At 46.2% G+C, this 15,858-nt stretch overlaps 1 protein-coding gene across 1 annotated transcript; it reads left to right on the top strand.

Moving 5' to 3' along the window:
• The first annotated feature begins 7 nt into the window (after positions 1-7).
• On the top strand, positions 8-14,714 carry SLC7A8 (solute carrier family 7 member 8). Its single transcript, XM_053363799.1, has 11 exons — positions 8-1,809; positions 5,196-5,400; positions 5,543-5,694; positions 10,777-10,902; positions 11,198-11,351; positions 11,695-11,818; positions 11,918-12,021; positions 12,594-12,690; positions 12,934-13,083; positions 13,788-13,965; positions 14,083-14,714. Exons 1-11 carry the CDS (start codon positions 1,683-1,685, stop codon positions 14,229-14,231), a joined length of 1,566 nt encoding a protein of 521 aa, XP_053219774.1. The 5' UTR covers positions 8-1,682; the 3' UTR covers positions 14,232-14,714.
• The last annotated feature ends 1,144 nt before the right edge of the window (positions 14,715-15,858 follow it).

Raw genomic sequence — 15,858 nt, 5'->3', positions numbered from 1 at the left:
TGCTTACAGTATTGCAGAAAAGTATTGGGGTTAACTAAAGGAAAGCTTTATTTTTAAAACTTACATCCCGCCCTTCCTCTAATGACTCCAGGGCGGGTCATAGTAATAAAACACGCAAATAATATAATGCACAATAAAACAATGCAGCAAAGTTAAGTTTGATCTGTGACCTAAAAGCTTACGTGGAGAAAAAGATTGGAAGGGGGTGTAGAAAGAGGAATACCAGTACAATAGTGTGAACATATGTATAGTGAGAATTCTTTGAAATTGTGCAATGAAAGAGTTGGTCATTTCTTTCGGAAATGAAAGGCACCCGTTAACCTGAGGAACTATATGCCACGTGGTCCCACGACGATATGGAATAATGTAGCAGTTGTTGGGGCTAGATTCCAGAGCGATCAGATACGTTTCCGCGGGGGTCGCGGATTATGGTGGATCAATCTGCTCAGGTAACGAGCTGGTGTCTCGCGGGTTAGGCTCATGTCGACTAATGCGTGTTCCCCACCCCCTGCAACAGCGGATGGGCACCTTTGATACTATTAGAAGACGAGACCGAACAAGGCATAACTAGAGCCAGTGGCATCGGAAGGCGAGCGAGATCCCAAAGCGACAACACGACCAGTTTCCGTGGATGAGTTTTAAGCGGAGAGGTAAGGCGAGAGGGAGGAGGAGTCTGTCTCTGCCTCTCCTGGAGCGGAGAATTATCTCCCCCCGCCTCGCCCCAGGACCGGCAGCGGCTGGTTCAGCACAAGAGCAGGGGAAAGAAACTCAAGAGGGAGAAAAACAAATGCAGAGCAGAGAAGCTCGAGAGCTGGTCTGCGAGAAGGAATGAGAAGCCGAGAGACCTGGTGGGGAGAGAAGCTCGGCTGGGACAACAAAACCGGCGAATCAACCATCAAAGCGAGAGAAACGCTGTAATGAGAAACCACCCTGGCACCTAGAGCGATCACTGTCCAAACTGAGCCACAAGGAAGATCTAGGGAAATCTTTAGAACAACCGCCACTGATCAGAATAAAACTGTGGTAGTGGGTGTGTGGGAGCTGCACAAACAAGATCAAACCAGTCGGCTTCCCCTGCACTGTTGTGCGGTTCTCCTCCTTCCCTTCAGGGCAAACTACACAAGAAGAAACGGCAACAACAACGTGGGAGAGGAATCCCACAACATCTGCACCTGTGATTTGAAGCGGAAAATATCTAGTACTTACTGCATGTGAGAGAGGGTCAGTTTGATATCAGAACCAAAGAAAATCTAGCTGCGGACACCCATATCAAAGCTGATAGAAAGACCTAACTCATTTCTAACAAAGTTTGGTGCTAGAACCAAAGCAAATCCAGCATTTTTTGCTATTAGAAAGGAAGTTTCTAATCAGAGGAAGAAGATACAACTACTGTAATTTGCTTCTAGAAGAGAGACAGCAGATCTGGCCATCACCTGAAGCACAGACTGGGACATCTTGACTAAAAATTTCAGACAGAGATCCCCAAAGTGGACTGGCAGAGCAAGACTGGGAACAGGTATACTGTAATTTGGAGCTGGAAAATTTGCAGAAGTCCGTTTTCACAAGATTCAAGCCTGTAACTGGACCAGCAGACACAGAGTGAATCCAGAGTCATTCCAGTTCTAGGAGAGCCATCCACAACCTCTAACCCATAGTTACTTGGTGCTGACCAGTTCAACACTATGGAGGATGGAGCACGTCATCGAGCTGGTTCCGAGAAGGGTTCGGATAGCCCTGAAAAAACAGAAGAAGGTGGTGTTGCACTCAAGAAAGAGATTGGGCTGATGAGCGCATGTGGCATTATAGTGGGTGAGTGGGGACTCTGGTGGGATGTTATTTTCCCTGTTTGCCCTGAACTGGACAATACTATCTTCTCATATTCGTCTAACATTGGGTGATATTCATTGTCCCCTATAACCCAGGAAGCAGAGGTCCTGCTATGACCGTCTATCTTGGCCTTGGATCTTCTGTCTTTCCTGTAGCAGTGATTAGCACCATGCCCCAACTTGGCTAGGAGGCTTGTGGCTCATATTCTGCAGTTACCAGAAAGAGGGATGAAAACCTTCCTTCTCTTTATTTATTTATGCTCCTTTCTAAATTTAGCCACCCTTTCTTTTTTTTCCTGTTTGTCTTCCTTTCCCTCCTTTCTATAAATACCTTAGAGCTGTCAGTTCACATCACCAATCCAATTAAAGCTAGTTTTCCCCTCCCTGAAGCAGTTCCAGCACTACCAACTGAATTCCTCTTAACCCCAGCCTGTTTCATTCTCCATTGAGATAACCAGATTCCTGGCCAATTCCCAGCTCGTTTTGCTGTGGTACTCCACCCTAAGCCCTTCTATGTTTTGGGACACACACAATCGCTGATAAATATATACAGCCCTAAAAACATTAGCGTCTCAGCAGTGGGTGTGGAATGCTTGTATATACTGCTGTCATGGCCCAGAAGGAGATGGATCTCAGGAACAAGCAAGAATGGGAACATACACAGCTGCTTTGCACTGGATGAGGTTGCAAATTCATGGCGGGCAAGATTTCTCTGAACTGCCCCTTGCCAAAGTAGCCAGCTCTCTGAGATGGACAAGCAATGAAGTCCTCCAGTTGTCCCTGCCTCATACGGAGATGCAACTTAGACTCTTGGGCTGTGGTGTGGTTCGGGGTTTTTTGCTGTGGGGATGGTTGCTTTTGGTTTTTTGTATCTTGAGATTTATGTGGAATTTTTTCAGTTTGGTTATGTATTTTTATGTTTGTTTTATTGTTTACAACTACTTTAGTTATGCATTTTTTTTCATGTAAGCTGCTGTGAGCATGGTTTGAACCACAGAAAAGCAGCATACAAATAAAATTATGTAGGGTTCCACGGCCTAGGGGACTTCTGATTTAAAGGCTCCCAGCAGAGCCATGCAGGAGCAGATCGTACCTTTACAGTTCCCCAAACAGTTAGTGACTGGAGTTTGTTTTCCACCCCAGTGCAGCTGGAACGTGGCTCTCTCGGAGCATGTTTGTTCCAACTCCATCAGTCTCATTCCAGATGGCTTTGTTTCAGCAGGTGCCAGGAGACCGCTGAACAAACAGAGGAGGACTAGGACGAGGAAGCGCTTTGAAAGAGAAAACCCTTGCTTCCCCAGTGGCGTAGCGTGGGGAGTGCAGGGGGGGCCGGCCGCACCGGGCGCAACATCTGGGGGTTAGGGTTAGGGTGCGCAAATCCACTGGTTAGGGGGCGCAAATCCACGGGTTAGGGGGCGCAAATTACTTGCCTTGCCCCGGGTGCTGACAACCCACGCTACGCCACTGTGCTTCCCTACTTGTCCAAGCCTCACAAATACCCAAATTCTAACTACTTATTGAGTTCTCCTCCCACTGCCTCTGCCCCTCATTCCACAGTGTACTGCATTGCTCTATTCTCTCTCTCCATCTCTGCACGCTAGGATGGCAAGTTGTCATCTATCCACACTTTTCAGTATTCCTTGCCCTGCTTCTTTGGTTCCTTCTTGATCAGAAGGATCATTAAAGCCCACCTTAGGGAGAGTTTCCACTTTCCCAAAGCACGACACATAACCAGTTCCTCCTGTATTTCTTTCCACATATTCAAGCCACTCCAGCCTTTCCTTCATCCCTCTTTCTTCCCTTAGCCACGCCTTCTCCATCTTCTCAAGTTTTGTGTATACAGTAATTCTCTGGCCCCTCTCACTTCCACTGGCCTGTTGCAATGCAGCCCAACCCTACCCTGCGGCTGGTACTTTCAGCCACATCTCCACCCAGCCCTTTGGCTTCAGTTCACATCTGCAGAGTTTTAATTTTCTTAATGAAAAATAGTGGAATGATTCTGTGCGATGGGAATAGAGCCAGAATGTGTCCACAAGCATGGAAAGCTGGACAGTGCACACTCTGAGGTATTCAGCCAGCAATGTAGTGACAGGGACAAATGCATAAATAATAGCTCCCATCATCCCTGTCTAACAGGACCAGTGGTCAGGGATGATGGGAACTGTAGTCTCAAAACACCTGGAGGGCCGAGTTTGCCTATGCCTGATCTGGACGAATATTCCAGTGGAATTTTATTTTATTTGATAATTTTAAAGCTCTTTTTCACAAAGAGAAATGTGCCAGACTGAGATCCCCAGTGATGCCTTTGGAGCATCTCCCAGGTTATAGAAGATAACAATGTCCTCTATACTTGCACACAATGTCCTCTATCCTTGCACACAATGTCCTCTATACGCATTGAAGCCACAGTTGGAATTATATGGCCAGAAATTTGCTTTTAAAAGTGGTAGCCTTCCTGCTTTGGCCATGGGGCCATTTTTGAAATACAGATTCAGTATGCTGAAGCAAAGCAAGGCTACAAAAAATGGAAGGTTTGGAATCACAGATAGGCTAGTTGCTAAGCATACAGTCCTGGCCTCCCCAGACACAGGAGACGTGATCTGCAAGTACTTGGCATATGTGTGCAATCAGGCCACCTGTAGGGAAAAAAATAGATCATTACCTCCCAGTCCTAAACCTATTTGCTAAGAATTAAGTGCTTGTTTCTATTATTCTTATGTTAAATCAACATGAGTTGACTTTAAATAGTCTCAGTCTGAGACTTTCCTTTTCACCTTAAAAATTGGGTATATATTATTATATTATATTATATTATATTATATTATATTATATTATATTATACATTACATTACATTATATTATATTAATCATCTTTGGTGTTATAGAAATAGAAAATACATTAAATAACAAAGTGGTATAAACAATTTCCATTCTGAAAAGTTTTATAACACAAACATGGATATTTCTATTTCTTCTTACCAGACAGAGAATTTGATTAGTACAAGAGGTAGTGTGTTCTCCAGTTGGTGATATATGAAGAAGCTGACATTTAAATGTCACCCTAAGTTAACCTTTCTTATTAGACACAGAGGGTAATTCCACTTCTTGGGCCAATATCTTAGGCTCTGCAAACCCATATGGATAACTACAATGTTTGTTGCACTAGAGCAGCAGTAGCTAGCCTGTGGCCCTCTGAAAGTTGCTGCATTCCAGTTCCCCAAACCCTTGATCATTGGTCATGCTGGCTGGAGCTGATGGGAGTTGGAGTCCAATGGCATCTGGAGAGCCTCTGCACTAGAGAGAGTCTCCCCTCTCACCATTTCCCTCTATGATTTCTAATCTCTCTGTACCCCTTTGTTTCTTCTCCAGGTAACATCATTGGATCAGGGATCTTTGTGTCACCAAAGGGTGTGTTGGAGAATGCAGGCTCAGTAGGACTGGCACTAATTGTGTGGATTGTAACGGGTCTTATCACAGCCGTGGGGGCTCTGTGCTATGCAGAATTGGGAGTCACCATCCCCAAATCTGGAGGCGACTATTCCTATGTCAAGGACATTTTCGGGGGACTGGCTGGGTAAGTGAGGAAAGAAGAAATAAGGATGTAAGTAGGTGGCTGGGTATGTGATGGGGAAGTGGAGCAGGATTAAAAGTAGGAGGGGATGAGTTTTGAGGGGCAGATTGTCTAACTCTTTCACACTTGGAATATTTCTCTCAAGGTTCCTGCGGTTATGGATTGCCGTCCTGGTGATCTACCCCACCAACCAGGCTGTTATTGCCCTCACTTTCTCAAACTACGTACTGCAGCCACTCTTCCCCACCTGCCTTCCCCCAGAAACCGGATTGCGACTGCTCGCTGGGGTCTGCCTTTGTAAGTACTGAGCCCACCACCATCCTTTAGCCATGAATATTGGGCTGATTCAGATTGACTGAACTGGCAGTTTATAAGTTCCTAGCAGGGAGGTTAGATGACATTGTGCCAAGACAAGAGTTATCACACGGTTTTCAGTGCATTTCCCCATCACTTTCCTTACTGCAACCCCCTCTCCAATCAATTATGATTTAACAACCTGAATTTGCTGATATGTGACTGAATCACACCCCAAAATAGTGACATTCTGGAAGCACTTTTTATCTACTCAAAGACCCTGGAGTTATGTTACAGTTGATCTAGCCAACAGCAGATTCTCCCTCAAGAGTTTCAAACCATGTGTAGTTATTCCTCAGAGGCATGTATAGCTATGGCCAACTCACCATTTCTACACATTTAGTAATTATTCCAATATTCAGTGTGATGTTGAAGCTAGGCTGGTATACTTGGACCAGAAAGATATAAGTTTGCATCTTTGTTTGGCCTACTAAACAAGTGACCTTGGGCCAGTCCCTCTCTCATACCTAGTCTACTTTGCAAGGTTGTTGTAAGAATAAAACAGGTTAACTCACATCTATGTAAGCCACTCTGAGCTCTTTGGAGTTGGAGTGGGTACAAATGTGTGGAATAATGTGCATTTGGCCTGCATACCAAAAGAACAAATTCTTTCACTCTTTTGGAAAGGTGTATCACTGCTTGACCTGTGTTCTAGGTACTGTGAGCTATAAAATACAAATAATGACAACAAACGTTCTTAAAATAGGGTACTTTTTGCAATTTAATATTGAGCATCCTTTGGTGTGCATCTTGCATCCTCCTAATCTGAAATAGAGCTCCTTACCCACAGCTGTAGCAGAGGCTGTGTAAGCAGCATTGGAATTTCTCCTCCAAATAGTTCTGGGAAATATAGTTTGCTAAGGGTGCTGGGACATGTAGCTCTGTGAGGGGGTGCAGTGCTCAGGATTCTTGGAGTGTGTGTGTGCTTTAAATGTATGGTGTGTTTGCAGCCTCACTCTAAAAGCACCCCACATGCAATGAGTACAAGACAGGAGCAGAAAGGTTAGAAGGGTCTGAGTGAGGAACACAGGAAGTAGAAGGAATGCCCAAATGCCAGGAGATTCTTTCCACCAAAGCTTTAAGCCATTTCTGTCTGTCTGTCTACAGGCTCCCCCGACCTGTCCTGTCTTGGATGTCTGCACAGTTGCCCCAATCTGAATCAGTGGGGAGTGGGCAGCTGTGTTCCCCATGAACTCAAAGACATTTAGGAGGGATAATTCTCCCTGAGGTTACTTTAGGACATCAGTTGCTGGAAAAATCAGGCCTGAACTAGTTTCATTCCTTTCTAGCTCCAAGGCAGGGGTGGGGGTGGGGAAAGACAAGCACCAGCCAGGGAGGGGATTTGGCTGAGGCGCTTATGCAAGCCAGCTGCAGCAGCTCAGCAAGAGTTTATCCATCGAGTTAAAGCCAGTTACTCAGCAGCTGAGTCAGCTAAAAAGGGAGAGATTATATGTGCATATGAAAGAGAGGCAGAGAAGAAGAAAAATCTATGCCTCCAGACCTTAACAAAGAGGAGCTGCTTACTAATGGGCCTTTTGGCCAAATTTTGAAATCGAATACTGGAATGCAAAGGCTGTGGAATTAGTAAAGAACAACAACCAGATGAGAGGGATTGGAAACAGATAACATTGGACTGTCAATTACAGTTGAAGGACTGAAGTCTTGTTTCTCTTCCAGCATGCCTTTCAAGTGAAGATTTTTATCCCAGCCTTTATATTTGCCTAGAAATTTCATTTATATGTTGATGTTTTTATTGTTAAATCACTTCAGGACGCTTTGTGTGAAGTGATTCATAAATTAATTCAGTCAATCAAACAAACAGAGATAATACTGGTGGTTCAGAATAGCCAGTGGTAAAATTTAGTAGGAAGACTGATGAGAGAGAGGGCTATGGCTGATGACTGGAGGTAATCATTGTGAAACTGGAATTGGGCAGTGTCACCAGAGCCTTGTGAAGCAAGACTTAATCCGCTTTATCTAGTGTACTATGGTTTCTGTTTAGTATCTCCAGTGCTGACTGACCTAAGCAAGCAGCCTAGAACAGGCCAGAATGTTGTTTTCCTGTACCAGTCCCAGCTTGATAGCCACAGACTGGCCTGGATAAATTTGTTGGTACTTTAAAGGAGGACACAGAGATGCCATGGAAGTGGCATTACTGGTCTCTGACCTCTCTGAATGAAGCACTGGATCTATTTTGAGGTCAGAAATAGGGTGGCTGGTTTTGATTAGCCCCTGGGACAGTGTGTGCTAAAAAAATTAGCAACAGATCTGAGCCACACCCTCTGGCTCTAGCATCAGCTCTGAGATTCTGTGTCTGAAAGGATCCCATGGAATTGGAGACTCACTGGCCTTAATCCAGTCCTGCCAAGTGCCAGAGATACTGAGAAACAAGGGAACTTCCAGGAGTTTTGACTCTGAGTTGGAACATAAGGCAGTAACATATGTTCCTGTAATATTGTGAAGCCAGCTCTCCCGCCTCCCACCCCTGAAATACTCATTTGACGCTACTACTCCCCACACCAAACCGCAACATATTTCCCCATAGAATCCTACACTCAGATCCACCCATTCATCCTGGAGTTATTCCTGGACTACTCCTAACATCCCTTCCCAAAACCTTAGGCAGCCCTAATCTATTATTGGGATCTTCGAACCAAATCTAGCTCTTGATCTCCGATCCTCTTTTGGGGATCTGCAGAAACAGATTGGGTCTTTGTGACCCAACTTTATCCTGGAAAGGAGATCAGGCTCTCATCCTCACTACCTTCACCCTCCATTCATACGTAATTGACCACATAACTTCAATTTCACTGTAATCCCTCATATATACAACCCCCCTTGAAGCTTATGGAATATGTTCCTGAAGAAATCAAGTTGTTTAAAATACATGTTCAAGGGCAATAAATGTGCACTACTTACCTCTTAACACATGTCACTCTCTTGTTAAATGCTCTGTTGCTTCTTCAGGGTGATTAACAAACAGTATAGTTTAAAGGCGGTCATATTGGTTTCCAAGTTGTATGCAGCGAATGTACATAACTATGTATAATAGAATCATAGTTAGAAGGGTCCCCAAGGGCCATCTAGTCTAACTCTCTGCAGTGCTGGGATATCAACTAAAGCTTCCATGACAGATGGCCAGCCAACCTCCACATAATCTCCTATGTGGAGAATCTCTCTGTTTTATAGATAAATGATATGTGTTAAAACAGCCTTAAAATGCACACATAAATGCACACACCACTCTCCTCTCCCCAGCCCCAGACTGGTTTTCTGTTAAGCTGCCTCCAGGCTTCCTGTTTTGAGCCTTTTGGACTTGAACTGATTGTGCAAAGGGATGCAGAGTAAGCAGAGAAGTTTCCACTTCCTCTTGGTCTGTTGTGTTTTGGGGGTCCTGTTAACTCTCTCTTCCTTCTCTCCCACCCGCCAAAGAAAAAAGCAATGAGGACATTAGACAGAGCACGAATGAGATACATTTTTACCTCTCACCAGCCGCGAAGCAAACTGATTGGGTGGCTGGGGCGGTGCACGTGCCCTGTGCCGGGGGGGGGGCTCCAAGAAGTCTGCCTGCCTCCTCCCACTTAACTGCCCTACAGCTGAGGGGGAGGAAGCGGGCGGACCGTTTGGGGCAGCGGGGAGCCTGCGGGCACCCAAGCCACCACGTCACTCCCAGGAGAAATGCGTGGCTCGGGCACACTGCAGGCCCCACGGAGATGTTTAATTTTTTTCAAACTTTAATGCCAACTTGTTGTGGAATTGTCAAGTTAAAAAAGAGTTGACATGTATGTATGTGACCCTAGACGTCAAGTTTCTTTTCTCCCTGCATTGCAAACAAAGCATTAAGCTCCTGTGCTAGGGTGCTTTTGCATGTTTTGTAAAAGAACTGCTTCTTTGTGTAAACCAGAGAGTAAATGTGGGCATACAGTTATGCCTTGGTGGTGTTGCTGAATTTGAGTATTGATATGCTATATCAGGAGTGGCGAATGGGAAAGCCAGAGGCCCTCCTGATGCCATTGGACTCCAACTCCTATCAGCCCCTGCAGCCAGCATGGCCATTAGTCAGGGATGCTGGGACCTGTAGTCCAGCGACATCTGGAGGGCCCCATAGTTATCCAAATAATTATTTATTGCGACTGCAGCCTTTTATAAGACCATTTGTATGTGTGATAGCTTGCCTCTACATTTTGATTATTGTTAAAGTTTTGTGCATATATCGTGGGGAGTGTGGAAGTGTGATGGATTGTGTGATGGATTTGGGCAGGATAAATGGAAGGTCTGATTTGTCACTCCTGTTTGCTGTGGTGGGTAGGTACTGGAAGGTTTAGGGGAGTAAGGGTTTCTACCTATCTGTCTGCCTGTCTGTAAACCCTGTTTGTGTGGTGTTAGGTTACCAGGGGCCAGGGGCTGTTTGTGCTGACGGGATGTTTTGATGGAGTCAGGCTGGGTGCCAAATAGGTCACCACCTCCCCCTCCCTCATCTGTTTGTTTTTCATTCCCTCAAACTTCCAGGAACATTTATAGGAACTGTGGTTTTTTCCTTCCCATATACTGCAGGGCACAGATATAATCCCAGATTACAATCCTGAGGGGTGGGTCATGTACCTTGGTCCCCTTCAAATAATAAGGGACAGCCCAGGAAATAGTATCTGTGATCACTTGTCCGCTGATCATAATTTTTTTTTTCTGAATAGCTCCACCCTTAAACAGTTGTAGGAGCAGAATATATTTGTACCATTATTATGAGAGGTGGTGATATCATAAGAGATTTACAGAATATAACCCAGGCCATAATCACAATCTCAGTCAAAAACCAAGGAAGGCTGTGGCTGCTCTGAACTAGAAAGCTGTCCTTATTTGTTCCTGGAAAGTGCCAGTGCAGCATCTGAATTTGCCCCTAACAAAACACATTGCTCCCAGCATTATCTTGTGTCCAACAGTCATGAAACTGGCCTTGACTGAGAGATTTAGGCCAGAATAGGAATGTTGACTGTCCCTTCCCCCACTGACTTTCCTGCTTCTCCACAGTACTGCTGACTTGGGTGAACTGTGCCAGCGTGCGTTGGGCCACACGTGTCCAGGATATCTTCACGGCAGGGAAACTGCTGGCGTTGGGACTAATCATTGTTATGGGAGTCGTACAGATCTGCAAAGGTGAGGCCCAGCCTGGTCAGACAAAGAAGGGGACAGGAGTCTCCCCAACACACTGTATTTGCCTCCCCTCACACCCCCCCCCCACACCAAGGAGAATAAGCTGCAGGGTTTTAAATTCAGGGTTATCAACATTCCTTAGTAAGCAGATTTAGAGGCTGGATTGGCTTCCATAGTTTCCTGCCCCAGTCTGTACCAGAGAGGGGGAGAATTAGCTGACCCAGGGAAAGGGAGGGAGCACAGCCCACCTGTTTTGTTTAAAGAACCCTTTTTGTATTTCAATATCTCCTTTGTGCAGGTGAATACTTCTGGCTGGAGCCGAAACATGCTTTTGAGTTTTTCCAGACACCAGATGTGGGATTGGTGGCCCTATCCTTCTTACAGGGCTCTTTTGCCTACGGGGGCTGGAACTTCCTCAACTATGTCACTGAAGAGCTGGTTGACCCTTACAAGTGAGTCAGTGTCCCCCTTGGTGATACAGGGGAATGAGACCCACGTTGACTTTTATTCCTCTCTTCCACTCTACAGTCGTACCTTGGTTCTCCAACAGAATGCATTCTGGGAATCTGTTCAACTCCTAGAACTGTTCAAAAAGCAAGACGCTGCTCCCGATTGGCTGCAGGAGCACCCTGCAGCCAATCAGAAGCTGCAGAAGCCACACTGGATGTTTGGCTTCCGAAAATAGTTCGAAAACCGGAACACTCCCTTCTGGGTTTCGATCATTCAGGAGCCGATTTGTTTGGGAGCCAAGGCGTTTGAGAACCAAGGTACAACTGTAATTGTTTTTCCTCACAGGAACCTGCCTCGAGCCATCTTCATCTCCATTCCCCTGGTCACCTTCGTCTACGTCTTCGCCAATGTGGCCTATGTCACTGCCATGTCGCCCCAGGAGTTGTTGGCCTCCAATGCTGTCGCAGTGGTGAGGCCCCATCTACACCATTGTGCAAATTCACCTTCCCCTTGTTTCCAAATACAATGCCCCTAACCACATGCTCTCTTCCTGCTCCCTTCCTCACAGACATTTGGAGAGAAACTGTTAGGAGTCATGGCTTGGATCATGCCCATCTCTGTTGCCCTTTCCACTTTTGGAGGAGTAAACGGATCACTTTTCACTTCCTCTAGGTGAGTAAACATGGGAGTACATACCCCAAAAGCTGCAGCTCTGCTGGTACAACAGACTTTTGTGTGTGCAATTAAGCTTCCTCTCCTGTCTCATGCAGCACCCTTGTGCACCCTTAAATTCAGCTCTGAAGGATTGTGTACCCTCTGGAGCAGATTTTGGTGGGCATGGGAGGAGGAGAGGAACCACAAATCCCATTGCACCAGTGGACACAACCCACTGCCTTCAGCAGACATTCAGTGAGGTATTCTCATTTACAGGTTCTATCTGCTGAAATCCTCAGCTATCAAGTTCCATTATAGCAGCAGCTCCCCTTCCACACATAACTGCATTGCTCACCCATATCTTCATAGTGCTGCCTCTCTAATTCAGTTCTACTTTAACACTTATATTAGGACTGGGGAACTAAGTTGGCCCTTCATCCATTGAAGCCTTCCCCATTCTTTCCCGGGGTCTTTAGTAAGTCCTGTTCACAGTGTGGAGCCAGCTTCCTTCCTCAGTTCTGATCAAAGTAAGTAAATAATATTGCAGCACACTGCTTGCATTTATGATGTTCTCTCTCCAACATTCACAGACTATTTTTTGCTGGAGCCCGGGAAGGCCACCTGCCCAGCGTATTGGCTATGATCCACGTGCGACGCTGCACTCCCATACCTGCCCTACTTTTCACTGTGAGTCATCAAAAAAAGAGTTGGGAGGGGGACAGTTGATGCATCAGTGAGGGATGAGGAGAAAGTGTCTGCCAGTACAGAGTTAGAATTGCCAGTGACTGAAGAACTTGGCAGGGGCATTTTCCTGGGAATTAATGGGATTAGCCAGCAGGTGCTGTCAGTTTGGGAGACCAAGTGCCTTGGGCGATTTCTCTGAAAACAATATAATTGCATTTTTTCTCTCCTTTTGTCTGTCTCTGGCAGTGCCTTTCAACATTGCTTATGCTAGTAACAAGTGATATATATACCCTGATCAATTATGTGGGCTTCATCAACTACCTGTTCTATGGAGTGACTGTGGCTGGGCAAGTTGTGCTGCGCTGGCGGGAACCTCACCGACACCGTCCCATCAAGGTAAGACGCTGGCCATCACATTTCTGCTGCTCTAATTATGTCAGCCCCTGTCACCTTCTCACACCAGTGTTGTCTTCCCTTGGAACCACACAGGATGGATTAAGCTGAATCAGTGTCACATCACTGATTTAAAACACATGGTTTTAAATTTCCTGTTTCCAACTGAATCAAACCTTTATACCAGAACCTGTAGTCCTTCAGTTGTTGCTGAACATTCCCAGTGTTCCTGGCCATTGGCCTTGCTAGCTAGAGCTGATGGGAGCTTCAGATGCTCTTAAAGGGCCACAGGATCCTATATGACCTAGGAACATAATCCAGAACCTCAGTGTTTCCTGAGTGAGGGCAAAGGCTGAGGGTCTGGGAGACACTGGAGCAGAGCAGACTACCACTTCTTGTTTCTGGAGCACTCAGCAAAGAATTTCCCCGTGGCACCACCGCTGCTAACAAAACTGGTGGGTGTCTTGGAGTGTGGGTCCACTTTTGGCCTATTTTGACTAGCAGCAGCAGATCCCCATTGCTAGAGCTGGAGGCTGAGCTTGGGACCTTCTGCAATGCAAGGCATGTCGTCTACCACTGGGCTAGGATTCATCCCACCTCTGCTAGCTTTGTTCTTGATAAAGAAACCTCTGTTCTCCCAACCTTTTCCCTTGCATCCCACTTCCTGATGCTCCTGCCCAGATCCAACCCATCTCTTTCCTCCCCAGGTGAGCCTGTTCTTCCCCATAATCTACCTGCTGTTCTGGGCCTTCCTGTTGGTGTTCAGCTTATGGTCAGAACCTGTGGTGTGTGGGATTGGCCTAGCCATCATGCTGACAGGTGTCCCAGTCTACTACCTAGGTGTGCATTGGCAGAACAAACCACCTGCCTTCCACACGTTTATTGGTGAGTCATGAGCAGATAATTGAGTGGGAATTTTTTGAAATTCCATTTTGAAAAATGACGCTGCGAGTTTTCTTCTCCTATCTTAAAGCTCACCCGCTTACTCTTATTTTCTTGCAGAGGTAGTGACTCGGCTAGGACAGAAGCTTTGTGTTGTTGTGTACCCTGAAATGGATTCAGGGAAACCTAAAACCAACCTCAGCAAAGAGACCAAAGAACAGCTGGAGCCAATGTGTGGAACTGAAGACTCGAAGTATCCTCAGAACTGAGCCTTCTTGGTGGCTGGGGGTAGAAGAAGCAGCCAGTGATGGGCTGCGCAGTACCCTTTGGGGGCGCTGAAGTAAATGGGAGCTCCCTGCACAGCTAGAGCTCTCTTCTTGCTCCCAACAGCACCACACGCTGGGACTGGAATAGCTGGGAATGCCTCACTAGTGCCTCACCCAGTTTCCTGCACTAAACCCCTGCTGGGGCTGGAGTACCCACATCCGCCACTCCCCACCAGCAGTGCCCCCTGCTGGAGCTGGAAAAGATGGGAGCTCTCCTCACAGCCAACGACCCCACACCCACATCCCCGGCGCACCCTGCTGGAAGGGGCTCCTTCGTTATTGTTGCCTTATATTGTTGGGAATATTCTCTTTGGGTTTGAACCTCATTTCGTGGGAGAGGGTCCTCTCCCATGGTTTTTGTGTCCTTGTATTTTTCACTTTTCTCTCTTTCTCTTTTTTTGATGTAATAAATTAAGCTAAACTTGCCATCCCTGTTGCCTTAAATGCTGGATTCTAGGATGTGTAAAATACTGCTTTGTACACACCATCCATTCTGCTAACTCTTGCTTTCCCAGTGGAATTATTTCACAGAGATTGCTACCACCTTGACAAGTATTGCGCTATTTTGATCGGGCATGCCAGTCTTTCCACTCAATGGAATTTTGAAAGATAAACCTCCATTTCCAGAACACGTTGGCCAGAAGGCAATGTAATATTTTCATTGGCATAGCATGTTGGTAGAAACTGACTCAGGAGTATCAGAGAGACCTTACGGAGTGAGGAAAGGAAGGTTTAAAGGTTAATTCCTGCACTGCAATGTGAGAAGGTAGGGCACGAAGACTTTAACTATCGGGACAGGAATGGTCCTCACACCCACAAATTACCCCTGTCCTCCCAGAACATGAGAAGAGTCCCACTAGATTTAATTGAAGGTCTACCTAGTTTCACGCCCATAAGCTGGGCATGTAGTACACAGCCCTCCTCCAGCAACTGGTTCCTGATGTACAGTAGTGGCAACAGAACATAGTGGTTATATTTCACTGGGATGGGAAACAGGCCTTGACAGGTCTCACTGGTGCCTGCTCCCTGCTGGGACTGGTACAGTGGGAGGTAGGAACATCAATGGCAGGTGGAGCCAGAGCCAATGAAAGGCAGAGCCAACTCATAGTTTTGCCCCCATCCTCCTCCCTGCTGAGTTCTAAAGACAACACTGCCCATTCACCCAGTTTAGAAATGCCATTTCAGAGTTTTTGGGGTTTGCACAATCCTGAATAATATTGTGTCCTGTTGCTGCTGGAGCCAGCTGGACTGACAGGGTTGCAATCCTCCAAAGGACCACTGAAGATGGTCAGATGAGCAAGAGAGTTAGCTTTACTCCTACAACAGGAGGGAAAGGTCTGATGGCCGAAATGCCCATGTGGTTAGAGTGCGTGTCAGCTGGGAGACTCAGGTCACACCTGCACCTTATGTTTATAGAGCTAAGCCACCCAACAGTCTTGTTTCCCCCTCCCCCCCCCAAAAAAAAGAATCTTGGGAACTGTAGTTCGTTAAAGGTGCTGAGAGAGTTGTGAAGAGGCTTCTATGCCCCTCACAGGGCTACAATTTTCAGAGTTCTGAACGTCCCTAACCA

The sequence above is a fragment of the Podarcis raffonei genome, chromosome 13, assembly GCF_027172205.1.
Source record: "Podarcis raffonei isolate rPodRaf1 chromosome 13, rPodRaf1.pri, whole genome shotgun sequence".
NCBI lineage: Eukaryota > Metazoa > Chordata > Lepidosauria > Squamata > Lacertidae > Podarcis > Podarcis raffonei.
Note: the sequence above shows the minus strand (reverse complement) of the source record. Positions and strands in the feature narration are given on the sequence as shown.